Source organism: Macaca mulatta, chromosome 19 (assembly GCF_049350105.2).
Source record: "Macaca mulatta isolate MMU2019108-1 chromosome 19, T2T-MMU8v2.0, whole genome shotgun sequence".
NCBI classification, from domain to species: Eukaryota; Metazoa; Chordata; class Mammalia; order Primates; family Cercopithecidae; genus Macaca; species Macaca mulatta.
The window spans coordinates 2,823,202-2,835,447 of NC_133424.1; the positions used below are offsets into that span (position 1 = coordinate 2,823,202).

The 12,246-nt window shown below is 59.9% G+C and overlaps 3 protein-coding genes and 1 long non-coding RNA gene across 68 annotated transcripts in view; 1 reads left to right on the forward strand and 3 right to left on the reverse strand.

The window, feature by feature from the left end:
- MOB3A (MOB kinase activator 3A) overlaps positions 1-5,183 on the reverse strand; it is a 28,013-nt gene extending 22,830 nt beyond the window's left edge. For 24 of the 41 annotated variants that reach the window (XR_013409503.1, XR_013409501.1, XR_013409499.1 and 21 more), the window contains exon 1: positions 5,053-5,183. The gene's annotated coding sequence lies outside the window, so the exon portion shown is untranslated. Of the gene's footprint in view, positions 1-4,692; positions 4,882-5,052 lie in introns of those variants that run through there. The other 17 variants (XR_013409504.1, XR_013409502.1, XR_013409496.1 and 14 more) reach the window with 4 other exon arrangements.
- Positions 1-12,246, reverse strand: part of LOC144336972 (uncharacterized) — a 102,762-nt gene that overhangs the window by 22,830 nt on the left and 67,686 nt on the right. Inside the window, exon 1 of one of the 2 annotated variants that reach the window (XR_013409521.1) lies at positions 3,980-4,041. The exons of the other annotated variant lie outside the window; for it this stretch is intronic. This is a non-coding gene — a long non-coding RNA (uncharacterized LOC144336972). Of the gene's footprint in view, positions 1-3,979; positions 4,042-12,246 lie in introns of those variants that run through there. 2 annotated transcript variants of the gene reach the window in all.
- On the forward strand, positions 5,253-8,446 carry IZUMO4 (IZUMO family member 4). 8 transcript variants are annotated; one of them, XM_077976339.1, is made up of 10 exons: positions 5,253-6,025; positions 6,114-6,194; positions 6,305-6,376; positions 6,808-6,834; positions 6,929-7,004; positions 7,168-7,215; positions 7,317-7,331; positions 7,640-7,657; positions 7,823-7,876; positions 8,111-8,443. In XM_077976339.1, the coding sequence occupies exons 1-10, from the start codon at positions 5,809-5,811 to the stop codon at positions 8,199-8,201; spliced, it is 699 nt and encodes a 232-aa protein (XP_077832465.1). In that variant the 5' UTR covers positions 5,253-5,808; the 3' UTR covers positions 8,202-8,443.
- AP3D1 (adaptor related protein complex 3 subunit delta 1) overlaps positions 9,851-12,246 on the reverse strand; it is a 59,918-nt gene continuing 57,522 nt past the window's right edge. For all 17 annotated transcript variants that reach the window (XR_013409436.1, XR_013409441.1, XR_013409437.1 and 14 more), the window contains one exon: positions 9,851-11,113. Coding sequence is in view for 13 of the 17 variants with exons in the window: in XM_077978927.1 (XP_077835053.1) it covers positions 11,018-11,113 (96 nt within the window). In the remaining 4 variants the exon portion in view is untranslated. The remainder of the gene's footprint in view (positions 11,114-12,246) is intronic.

Sequence of the window (12,246 nt, forward strand, 5' to 3'; positions counted from 1 at the left end):
CCAATAAGTGCAAAAAGTAAGTTGCAAAACAGTATGGATAGCCAGATCTTTTTTTTTTTTTGGAGATGGAGTCTCGCTCTGTTGTCCAGGCTGGAGTGCAGTGGCGCCATCTCGGCCCACTGCAAGCTCTGCCTCCCGGGCTCAAGCAATTCTCCTGCCACAGCCTCCCGAGTAGCTGGGATTACAGGTGTGCGCCACCATGCCTGGCTGATTTTTGTTATTTTTGGTAGGAGACGGGGTTTCACCATGTTGGCCAGGCTGGTCTCAAACCCCTGACCTCAAGTGATCCGCCCACCTTGGCCTCCCAAAATGCTGGGATTTCAGGCGTGAGCTACTGCACCCAGCGTCTAAGACCTTTTTTTTTAAAGAAGGAATAAAAGTCCAGGCGCGGTGGCTTATGTCTGTAATCCCAGCACTTTGGGAGGCCGAGGCGGGCGGATCACGAGGTCAGGAGATCAAGACCATCCTGGCTAACACGGTGAAACCCCATCTCTACTAAAAATCCCCCAAAAATTAGCCGGGCATGGTGGTGGGTGCCTGTAGTCCCAGCTACTCAGGGAGGCTGAGGCAGGAGAATGGCGTGAACCTGGGAGGCGGAGCTTGCCTGGCGACAGAAAAAAAAAAAAAAAAGGAAAGAATCATAAATTGGTACAACCATGAAAAAAATAAGGAACTACTGTGTCTGGAAGGAAGGTTTTTTTTTTTTTTTCTGCTGTCTGTTTGAGACAAGGTCTCACTCTATCACCCGGGCTGCAGTGCAGTGGTGCGATCATGGCTCACTGCAGCCTCAACCTCCTGGGCTCAAACGCTCCTCCCACCTCAGCCTTTCAAGTAGCTGGGACCACAGGTGCATGCCATCATGCGCAGCTAATTTTTGTATTTCTGGTAGAGATGTGGTCTTACTATGTTGCCCAGGCTGGTCTCAAACTTCTGGGTTCAAGCTATCCTTCTGCCTTGGCCTCCCAGAGTGCTGGGATCACAGGCATGAGACACAGCGCCCGACCCTCTGTAAATCTTTTGTGGTACACTGACACACTTTTCCCAGTCTGGGTATATGAGCAAAAAAACAGTCACTTTGATATACGCAAAAGGAAAAGGGGGCGGGGCGCTGTGGCTCACCCCGTAATCCTAGCACTTTGGGAGGCCGAGGCAGGCAGAGTGCCTGAGCTGGGCAACGTGGTGAAATCCAGTCTCTAATAAAACACTAAAAAATTAAGTCGGGTGTGGTGGCGCACGCCTGTAATCCCAGCTGCTCAGGAGGCTGAGGCACGAGAATCTCTTGAGCTCGGGAGGCGGAGGGTGCAGTGAGCCGAGGTTGTGCCACTGCACTCCAGCCTGGGCAAGAGACTCCATTTCAAAAAAAAAAAAAGGAAAAAGGAAGAGGCCAGGCGCGGTCCCCAGAAGGTGTCGTGTCAACGTCCGAAAGAAAACCCAAGTTCAGCCTTTTTTTGTGTGCAGCCAGGCACACGCTGGACCACAGCCACCCACTGTGTGTTCCTGAGGCTTCGCTGGGACTCCGAAAGGCAGAAGTGAAGGCCTCCTCCCAGAACCCCGTTTCTGAAGTCGGATTTGCCTTTTCTGCTTAAGCCATTTGACCTTCTAAATGCCAGGAAAACAGACACAGAGCTCGTCGGCTGGGGAAGGTCTAAAACTCCCCACCTCAAAACCCCAAGCTCTGAGTCAGCTGTGTGGGGAATTTTTCCGAAACCTCCACTATCAGGTCCCTAAGGTGGGAGAATACCTCCTCGGAAGGGAATTTTCTTTTTTTTTTCAAGATGTTGCCTCACTCTGTTGCCCAGGCTGGGGTGCAGTGGCATGATCTTGGCTCACTGCAAGCTCCGCCTCCCGGGTTCAAGCAATTCTCCGGCCTCAGCCTCCTGAGTAGCTGGGACTACAGGCACGCGCCAGCATGCCCGGATAATTTTTGTATTTTTAGTAGAGATGGGGTTTTGCCATATTGGCCAGGCTGGTCTTGAATACGTGACCTCAGGTGATCCGCTCTCCTCCGCCTTCCACAGTGCTGGGAATGCAGGCATGAGCCACCCGCAGCTGGTCAGCACATCCCAGTTCGGATCAGCCACACTGCAAGGCCTCCACAGCCACAGGTGGTCAGCTTGGCTCCAGAGTTAAAAGAAAAGTCAACCTGTTGAAAGAGAGGGCGCTGGGAAGGGTGCAGTGGAGCGGGTGTTGCCTGAGGTGGGTGCCTGAGTCATTCCTGGGGAAAGGGAAAGACATCCGGGGGTCCGGAGGACAGGGACGTGGCATGCTGGGAGTTCACTTTCTTAGTCCTCACTCTGTAATCGGTAGATCTTCTCAGTGAGTTCTAATAAGCAGGTCCCTGACAACTGTGGTTAAGAACCTAGCTTCTGGAAGTTCTCAGGGCTGCAACTCTGCAACTCTGACAGCCCGGGGGCTCATCCAGCCCTCCTTCCTTTCCCTCTGTATGTTTTTTTTTTTTGAGACGGAGTCTCGCTCTGTCGCCCAGGCTGGAGTGCAGTGGCGCCATCTCGGCTCACTACAAGCTCCGCCTCCCGGGTTCACACCATTCTCCTGCTTCAGCCTCCCTAGTAGCTGGAACCACAGGCGCCCGCCACTACGCCTGGCTAATTTTTTTGTATTTTCAGTAGAGATGGAGTTTCACTGTGTTAGCCAGGATGGTCTCGATCTCCTGACCTCGTGATCTGCCCACCCTGGCCTCCCAAAGTGCTGGGATTACAGGCTTGAGTCACCGTGCCCGGCCTTTTTTTTTTTTTTTTGACAGAGTCTCACTCTGTCGCCCAGGCTGGAGTGCAGTAGTACAATCTCGGCTCACTGCAAGCTCTGCCTCCCCAGTTCATGCCATTCTCCTGCCTCAGCCTCCCGAGTAGCTGGGACTACAGGCACCCGCCACCACGCCCAGCTAATTTTTTTGTATTTTTAGTAGAGACGGGGTTTCACCGTGTTAGCCAGGATGGTCTTGATCTCCTGACCTCGTGATCCGCCCACCTCGGCCTCTCAAAGTGCTGGGATCCCAAAGTGCTGGTTCACAGGCATGAGCCACCGTGCCTGGCCATGCCCAGCTAATTTTTGTATTTTTAGTAGAGACGCAGTTTCGCCATGTTGGCCAGGCTGGTCTTGACCTCCTGACCTCAGGTGATCTGCCTGCCTTGGCCTCCCAAAGTGCTGGGATCGCCCGCATGAACCACCGCGCCTGGCCACCCTCTTGCACTTCTGAAACAACCAGCAAACCAAACAACCAACCAAACAAACATCCAGCTTTCCCTACACAAAAGCAAAACCAGGCCTGGAAAGGAAGTGAATCCAGGAGAACACAAAAGGAAGGTGGGTTTTGTCTCACGGGTCAAAACCCATATTATCGCACACATGCAGGGAAATGAATGACTCGCTCATCAAGGCATCACTGTGGGCTCTAATGGCTCCAGCCCTCAGCAGCACCCCCAGCTCTGTGTCCCAACGCCTCTTCCGTGAAAGGGAAGCCCCTGTGACTGCATGATGCTCAAGAAGGAAGGCGGTCATGACCACGGCTTAGAGGCCGGCCAGGGCACTCCCTCCTGCCTGTGCAGGAGGCGACTCCCAAAGCAGAAAGCACAGATGGGACGTGAAACGTGCAAAACACACATCTCAACATTTATCCAACCATCTGCTTTGAATATGGGAAGTTTACTGCATGTCAATTAAACCCGTATAAACTGTTAAGGAGAAAACGAAGAAAAAAGCAAGTGTAAAAAAGCAGTGTGGGCCGGGCGCGGTGGCTCACGCCTGTAATCCCAACACTTTGGGAGGCTGAGGTGGGCGGATCACCTGAGGTCAGGAGTTCAAGACCAGCCTGGCCAACATGGCAAAACCGTCTCTACTAAAAATACAAAAATTAACTGGGTGTGGTGGCAGGTGCCTGTAATCCCAGCTACTCGGGAGGCTGAGGCAGGAGGCTCACTTGCACCCGGGGGGAAGAGTTTGCAGTGAGCAGAGATCGAGCCACTGCTCTCCAGCCTGGGCGACAGAGTGAGACTCCAGACTTCGTCTCAAAAACAAACAAAAAAGCAGTGTGTACAAAGACTGGAAATCTTACCCCCAGGATGAGCTGGGGCTTGGAGCACTGATTTTCTGCTCTGTGATTGGATTTTCCAATCTCCCCACCCCTCTCAGTGACTCCTAATAAAATGCACCCTCGCTTCCACTTTCTAGCCCCTCCTCGCTGCAGGGAGGCGGGTGGGTGCCACCTTGGTGGGTGCCTCTTTCCGGGGTGGGGGGACCCCGCCAGCGACTTTGGGGACCCCGAGCAAGAAGGGCCTATTCGAAAGGGCCCGACTGCCGCTTGGGCTTAGGGGTCCTGAAGCCCTGCTGCATTTTCACACACACCGGGAGGTGCGGGGTCCTGCGGCAGGACAGTGGGCAGGGCCAGGAGCTCGCCCCCGCAGCTCGACCCAGCACCCTGTATCCCCCTCCGGGAGAATCGGTCTCCCTGCTGCCCGCGTTCGCCCCTCCTGGGGAATCGGCCTCCCTGCCCTTCCTGAGGGATTCCACTTTCCCGTCGCCAGAGTTCCCCCTTCCTGAAGGCTCGGCCTCCTCGCCGCCTAAGTTCACCCCTCCTGAAGGATCCGGCTTCCCCGCCGCCTGAGTTCGCTCTTCCTTTTTTTTTCCCCCCCTCTCTTGTTGCCCAGGCTGGAGTGCAGTGGTGCGATCTCGGCTCACCGCAATCTCTGCCTCCCGGGTTCAAGTGATCCTCCTGTCTCAGCCTCCCAAGCAGCTGGGATTACCGGCGCCCGCCACCTCGCCCCGCTAATTTGTATTTTTGGTAGAGACGGGTTTCACCGTGTTGGCCAGACTGGTCTCGAACTCCTGATCTCAGGTGATCCGCCCGCCTCGGCCTCCCAAAGTGCTGGGACTACAGGCGTGAGCCACAGCGCCCGGCCTCGCCCTTCCTGAAGGCTCGGCCTCCCCGCCGCCTAAGTTCGCCTCTCCTGAGGGATCCAGCTTCCCCGCCGCCAGGGTTCGCCCTTCCTCAGGGCTCGGTCTCTTCGCCGCCTAAGTTCGCCCCTCCCGGGCACCCACCTGGTCGCCTCTGCCGCCCGCCTTCGCGCCTCCTGGGCACCTACTTGGCCGCCTCTGCCGCCCGCCTTCGCCCCTCCCGGCACCCACCTGGCCGCCTCTGCCGCCGCCCCGCCTCGCAGCCGCCGCGGAAGGACACGGTCGCGGAGGACGCCTCACACGCAAGCCCGACCGCACCCACGGACCGGACCTACTTTCCTTAAAGGGCCCGGGGCTCCGCGCAGAAGCGGCCTGTAGGGGTTTCCCGTCCTCGGCCTGGCGGGCTATAAGGGGCCCGGGCGGCGAAAGCGCACGGAGCCAAGTTCCAGGCAGCAGCCCTGGGACGCCCTGACAGGGCCGGGCCAAGCCGGGCCGGGCAGGGCGGAGGTCTCCGTTGCCTAGCAACCGGGGCTGCGGCCTGTGGGCGGAGCCTGTACCGTCGCCGGGACACGGGGCGGGGCCTCAGCGGGAGCTGGCCGAGGAGCCGGCACGGGCCATTGGCGCATGCGTAGGGCGCGGCCTGGAGGCGGGGCCCACCTAGCGGCGGAGTCTCCTAAGGGGCGGATCGTGGGCGGGGCCTGGAGGCGGAACCGGCGCCGTCAGTAGTCCGCTGAGGACGGAGGCGGGGCTGGGCCCGGGAGGGGGCGGGGCCTGCGCCGGTGGGGCGGGCGGGGTAGGAGGCGCGGCCTAGTGCCCGAGTGGGGGCCGTTGGTTGGTGCGCGGCTGAGAGGTGTGGCGCGAGCAGCGCCGTTGGTTGGCCGGCGGCGGGCCGGGACGGGCATGGCCCTGCTGCTGTGCCTGGTGGGCGTGACGGCGGCGCTGGCCCACGGCTGTCTGCACTGCCACAGCAAGTTCTCCGAGAAGTTCTCCTTCTACCGCCACCATGTGAACCTCAAGTCCTGGTGGGTGGGCGACATCCCCGTGTCAGGGGCGCTGCTCACCGACTGGAGCGACGACACGATGAAGGAGCTGCACCTGGCCATCCCCGCCGAGATCAGTGAGTGCCGGAGCCCAGCCCAGTCCCGACTAACCCCCAGCGAGACCCCCGGGCAGGCCGGTCACCTGGCTGCTTCTCCTGCCCGCAGCCCGGGAGAAGCTGGACCAAGTGGCGACAGCAGTGTACCAGAGAATGGATCAGCTGTACCAGGGGAAGATGTACTTCCCGGGTAAGGGGCGCGAAACCGAGGCGGGGCCCGCCCACCCCAGGACACCCCGCCCACCCCAGGACACCCCGCCCACCGCCTGAGCCTGACCTTCTCCTGCCTGGACTCCTCAGGGTATTTCCCCAACGAGCTGCGCAACATCTTCCGGGAGCAGGTGCACCTCATCCAGAACGCCATCATTGAAAGTGAGCAAATAAGGCTTCAGGGGAGGGAGGTGTTGACCAGAGCCTCGGAGACCCACGGGGCTTGGCTGAGGCTGGAGCGATGTGAACAGGGCACCTGGCACCGGGCAGCTGGGGAGGAGGGCAGCTCCCCAGGGAGGGACCCAGCCCAGCCCCTGAAGGATCAATGCCATCACCCCGCGGGACCTCCCCTAAGTAGCCCCCAGAGGCGCTGGGCGCATTGCCACACCCTCCCCTGAAGTTTGCTCCATCCCACGCTGGGGGTCACCTTGGGGACCCCTTCCCTCCGGGCCATGGACACACATACATGAAAACCACGCGAGCCTGGGCCCCAGTGTCGAGGGACAGGCCCCGAGGCTTTGACGGATTGGGAGGAGGCAGGACTGGGGACAAGGCTGGGCCTGGTAAGACGGCGCTGTCCTGCCTTCCCACAGGTCGCCTCGACTGTCAGCGCCACTGTGGTAAGCGAGGCTCTGTCCAGGCTGAGGAGCGCGCTGGCGGCAGCTTGGGGCCCTGGAGGCCGAGGGGAGCCCTGGCAGCTGTCGTGTGTTTCAGGCATCTTCCAGTACGAGACCATCTCCTGCAACAACTGCACAGACTCGCACGTCGCCTGCTTTGGCTATAACTGCGAGTAGGGCTCAGGCATCACACCCACCCGTGCCAGGGCCCTGCTGTCCCTGGGGTCCCAGGCTCTCCTTGGAGGGGGTTCCCCACCTTCCACCTGGCCCTCGTCATCGGGGTAGGGTGGGTCCGGGGGTTCAGGGGCACACCACTTCCAAGCCCATGTCCCATAGGTCCTCGGAGCAGTGGGAGTCAGCTGTCCAGGGCCTGCTGAACTACATGTGAGTGGGGTCTTGGGGCAGCAGCAAGCTCACCTGGGCCTGGGAGGGAACACTGGCCGTGGCCACTTGGCCTCCTGAGTCCAAACCCACTGTCCTTGTAGAAATAACTGGCACAAGTAAGTCCCCTCCTCAAACTGACACAGGCAGTGCGCATGTGTGAGCACCTCGTGGGTGAGTATGTGTGGGGCACAGGCTGGCTCCCTCAGCTCCCATGTCCAACCCAGCTCTGCGAAGGAGGTGGCCACAGTCCCTTTCACCCTCAAAGGTCTCTGACCCTTAGCTGGAGGGGGGCATCCTGCTTAAAGGGTCCCCATAGGGTCTGGTTCCACCCCTGCCCCAGGTCTGTGGTCAGAGCCTGGGAGGGTTCCCTGTGATGGTTAGGGGTGCCCCATGGAGGAGCTGACTGCCCCATATTGCCTTTCAGACAGGACGTGAGCATGAGGTAAGGCTAATTGACCTGGCCTTCAGGGGAAGGGAGTAAAGGAAGGGGGGGGACTGGGGGTCCTCTAGGTCAGTGGGGGCACCGCAGGTGGGGCTCTCCCTATACCTGGGACACCTGCTGGATGTCACCTCTGCAACCACACCCATGTGGTGGTTTCATGAACAAACTACGCTCCTCCTCCTTCTCCTGGCCTGGGACACACAGAGCCACCCCAGCCTTGTGAGTGACCTAGAGAAGGGAGGCCTCGGGAGAAGGGGTGCTCCTAAGCACTGCGTGCCGCGGCCCCCACACCATTCTGAAATCCCAGGCACGCGGGTGTCGTGGATGTGGCCACACATAGGACCACACATCCCAGCGGGGAGGAGAGGCCTGGGGCCCCCCAGCAAAGACCCCCAGGGAGGGAGGCAGGGGGTGGGGGACATGGAGAGCTGAGGCAGCCTCATCTCCCCACAGCCTGGTATCGCCGGCCTTCAGGTGTCTGGAGCCCCCACACCTGGCCAACCTGACCTTGGAAGATGCTGCTGAGTGTCTCAAGCAGCACTGACAGCAGCCGGGCCTGCCCCAGCGCAACGTGGGGCCAGGACTCAGCTGGACAGCCCACGCCTGTCCCTCTGGAGCTGGGCTGCTGCTGCCTCAGGACCCCCCCTCCAACCCCAGACAGAGCCTGAGCTGGCCAGGGCCGGGAGGGCGGGAGGGAGGGAGCGGGGGTGGGCCGTGTACAGCGTCAGCACCTGGGCAGGTCTGCGGAGCTGTGAGACGTGATGATTAAAATCCCTGATGTTTCTCTTTGCAGAAGAGTTCTTGTCGGAGCAGGGGGAAGCCCCTGGGGGCTGGAGGTGGGCTTCTGGGGAGGCCTAAAAGTCCCAGACAGAGCAGGGCAGGTCCTGGCCTCAGGTCCGCAGCCATGGGGGACCGACTTGGAGCCAAACTCACAGGGCCTCAGGGAGTGTCCCCGGACTCCTAGATGTGGAGCCGTGGCCCACCTGAGCACACACAGGTAGGCTCGCACAAGCCCACAGAGCGCCTGGGTTCTTCCACCCAAAGCGAGGCCACAGTATGGTCGAGACCAGGGCCAGCGCTAGTGCGTTTAGGTGTTGTGGTCACATCAGACCCGAGCCAAGGAACGCAGGAACTGTGGCTGTCTCATCTCTGTGGCAGCAACAGGTGTGGCATGATGGCCAGAGCCGGGGCCACGACTGCCTGACCCTGGCTGACCGGTCCTGAGACACAGGAGGGAGGGACTCGTGTTCCATCTGTGCAGTGGTGCCGCTCCAAGTCCCATTCTCACTCGGGCGACCTCAGCCCGGTGGTCTCCTCGCTTCTGCCGGTCTCCTCACTTCCTCGAGTGTCCCTTTGCTCCGGCGTTGGGGCGGCTGCAGGACACTGTCGAGAACAACCCTTGCGCACACTGACGCTGCCAGCACGGGCCCCGCGCACTGTTCCGCGGCCGCCTCAGGCTTCCATCACGGGAGGGGCGCATGGGCACATTCGCTGTCAGGAACGGCGTGTGGAAAGGTGGCCGAGCGCCTCCCAGGCTCCGTGGGACATGGAGCCACACGCGTGTCGGGGGAGAACGTGGTAGTGGCCACTGAGGACAGCGTCCGGGGTGGTGGCGCCGGGTCCTGGCTGTGAAAGATGCTTCCTTCGAGGCCGGCGAGCGTATTTAACAGGAAAGAGGCTTGCGGCAGGTGCTTTCAAGGCACTGTTTTCTATAAAGGACGCTGGTGTGGGCCGCGGCTGGGGTCCCGTCTGTGCTGCTCTGCGCCCCCTGCCACCAAATGCCTGCCACCACGGCCGCGTCTTGGGTTAGAGTTGGCAGGGGCTTCACTGACCCAGCGTCACCTTGCTCGAGGCTCCCATCTTCAAGGTGTAAGGCTGGTGTAAAGGAGGCAAATTCACCCAGGGGCGGGGTGGCTGCTCTTCCGCAGTTCTCAATTCTGGATCTGTCCCTGCCCTGAGGGGCTCCTGCGGAACGGGAGGGAGAGTGGGCACCTGCTCCCCTGCACAGCCCTGGGGGGAGATGCTGGGAACCAAGGTCTCCACGGGGTGGGGGATTCCCTGGCCTGTGCCTGCCCGAGCCCCAGGCCGGCATGGTGCTGGGGACGGAGGCCACCTCCCAAGGGCCCGTGAGCTGAGGCGCAGAGGCTCCAACCCTGCAGCGCCGCATGACCAGGTCAGGCAGAAGGCCCCATGTGGAAATGCCTGTTTTACAACTTTATTGGATCATCTTGACACAAAATCATGACAGCAGCGTGATATGTCTCTCTTCTTTATACGGGAATGTCGATAGCAAATTCTTATGTAACACATCATATAATTTCAAATCCTAGAATCACTGCACGGGATTCTGTAATAGATTACATGCTAAAGTGACAGTTTTCATCAAAAGGAAAAGATAAAATGTCATTATCTCTGAGGAAGGGTCAGTCCTGTGCCCACGCTGGCCACGGGGATTGAGCGGAGTCCCCTTGCCCTGCCTGGTGGGGGCTCTCCCAGGTCCTGCCCAAGGGCACTGGGCACACTCCTTCAACACAGGAGAACAGCCCGGGTCGGGTGCTTCCAGGCCCTGCCCGGGCCTTCCTAACAGTGCTGGGAAGGACGTGGGGAAACCTTGGTGCGCACAGTGGCAAGCAGGGGACGCGACCACACACCCCCACCCCAAACCCAAGCTCGTCGAGCTGCACTTCTGCTGACCAGGAAAACTGGTGGCAGAGGCCTCATCCCGCCCGGTCCATGGTTCTCACGGCATCCTCTCTTCGGCGTCCCTGGCCCCTCCCTGCCCACAGCCTGGCTGGTGCGTGGCCTGGGATCCCAGGGCCCAGCCACCAGCCCACGAGCACACTGACGATGGACAACGCCCGGCAAAACCGCTTTCCCACCGTGGGTCCTGGGACAGAAAACCTTGGCAACAGCGGCCCTTCCTTGCCCTACCCCGGACGCCACTGTCAGGACCTTTGGGACAAAAGCAGGTGACCCCAGAGGAAGCCACGTCAGCCCCGCCCTGTCCACCAAGTGCCCCTCATGTGGTGCCCGTTGGGCCCTGGCCCAGGACAGGAGCCCCTGAAGCCACATTCAAGGACTCGGCCTCCAGCGCGGGGCAGGCACAGGCCAGGTGGGGGGGGCCCTTGCTGGTCTGGGGACGTGAAGGGGACTTCCTGCCAAAGAGAGTGGGAAGAGTCACAGTAAAAAAGGACGGTCGGATAATTCAACGCAACGTACGACCTCGGACGTCTACACGGCGGGCGACAACAAGGAGTTAATTAAATTAACACTCAGGCTTGCGTACAGTACACACGACCGAGGAGAGGCGAGACACGTCAGGGCTGCGGTCCCCGGGTGGGCGGGGCTCGCAGGCAGCTCTCAACACTTGGCCAGCGTCGCCTTCATCTCTTCTAACAAGTTGCTCAGCAGCGTGGAGTCACTGCACTTCCCATCGACCGAGACAGAGTTCTCCCCCTGTGTAAGGAAAAACATTGGTATTTTTAAAAGTGTGTGCAGAGGCCAGGCATGGTGGCTCACACCTGTAATCCCAGCATTTTGGGAGGCCAAGGTGGGTGGATCACCTGAGGTCAGGAGTTGGAAACCAGCCTGGTCAATACGGTGAAACCCTGTCCCTACTAAAAATACAAAAAACAGACCAGGCGCGGTGGCTCACGCCTGTAATCCCAGCACTTGGAGAGGCCGAAGCGGACAGATCACGAGGTCAGGAGATCGAGACCATACTGGCTAACACAGTGAAACCCCGTCTATACTAAAAATACAAAAAAAATTAGCTGGGCGAGGTGGCGGGCTCCTGAAGTCCCAGCTACTCGGGAGGCTGAGGCAGGAGAATGGCGTGAACCCAGGAGGTGGAGCTTGCAGTGAGCTGAGATCGCACCACTGCACTCCAGCCTGGCGGAGTCTCACTCTGTCTCAAAAAAAAAAAAAAAAAAATTCGACAGGCATGGTGGCAGATGCCTGTAACCCCAGCTACTTGGGAGGCCGAAGCAGGAGATTTGCTTGAACTTGAACCCAGGGGGTGGAGGTTGCATGCGAGCTGAGGTTGTTCCACCACACTCCAGCCTGGGTAACAAGAGCAAACCTCTGTCTCAAAAATAAATAAATAAAAGTACATGCAGGTCAGGCCGGGTGGCTCATGCCTGTGGTCCCAGCTATGCAGGAGGCTGAGGCAGGAGGATCCTATGCAGAGCGGGGCTGGGGTGGGAGGATCCTATGCTGGGGGCTGGGGCGGGAGGATCCTATGTGGGGGGCTGAGGTGGGATGATCCTATGTGGGGGCGCTGGGGCGGGAGGATCCTATGCAGGGGGAGCTGGGGTGGGAGGATCCTATGTGGGAGGCTGAGGCGGGAGGATTCTATGCAGAGGGGGGCTGGGGCGGAAGGATCCTATGTGGGAGGCTGAGGCGGGAGGATTCTATGTGGGGGAGCTGAGGTGGGAGGATCCTATGCGGGGGGACTGAGGCGGGAGGATCCTATGCGGGGGGACTGAGGCAGGAGGATCCTATGCGGGGGGACTGAGACAGGAGGATCCTATGTGAGAGGCTGGGGCAGGAGGATCCTATGCGGGGGAGCTGAGGCGGGAGGATCCTAT

Excerpts from the sequence above, each read along its gene's own strand:
- IZUMO4 (XM_077976339.1), top strand. The coding sequence starts at position 5,809 with ATGGCCCTGCTGCTGTGCCTGGTGGGCGTGACGGCGGCGCTGGCCCAC. Across the intron at positions 6,377-6,807 it reads CCAGAACGCCATCATTGAAA|GTCGCCTCGACTGTCAGCGC; the intron begins GTGAGCAAATAA and ends GCCTTCCCACAG. Across the intron at positions 7,005-7,167 it reads TGCTTTGGCTATAACTGCGA|GTCCTCGGAGCAGTGGGAGT; the intron begins GTAGGGCTCAGG and ends CATGTCCCATAG.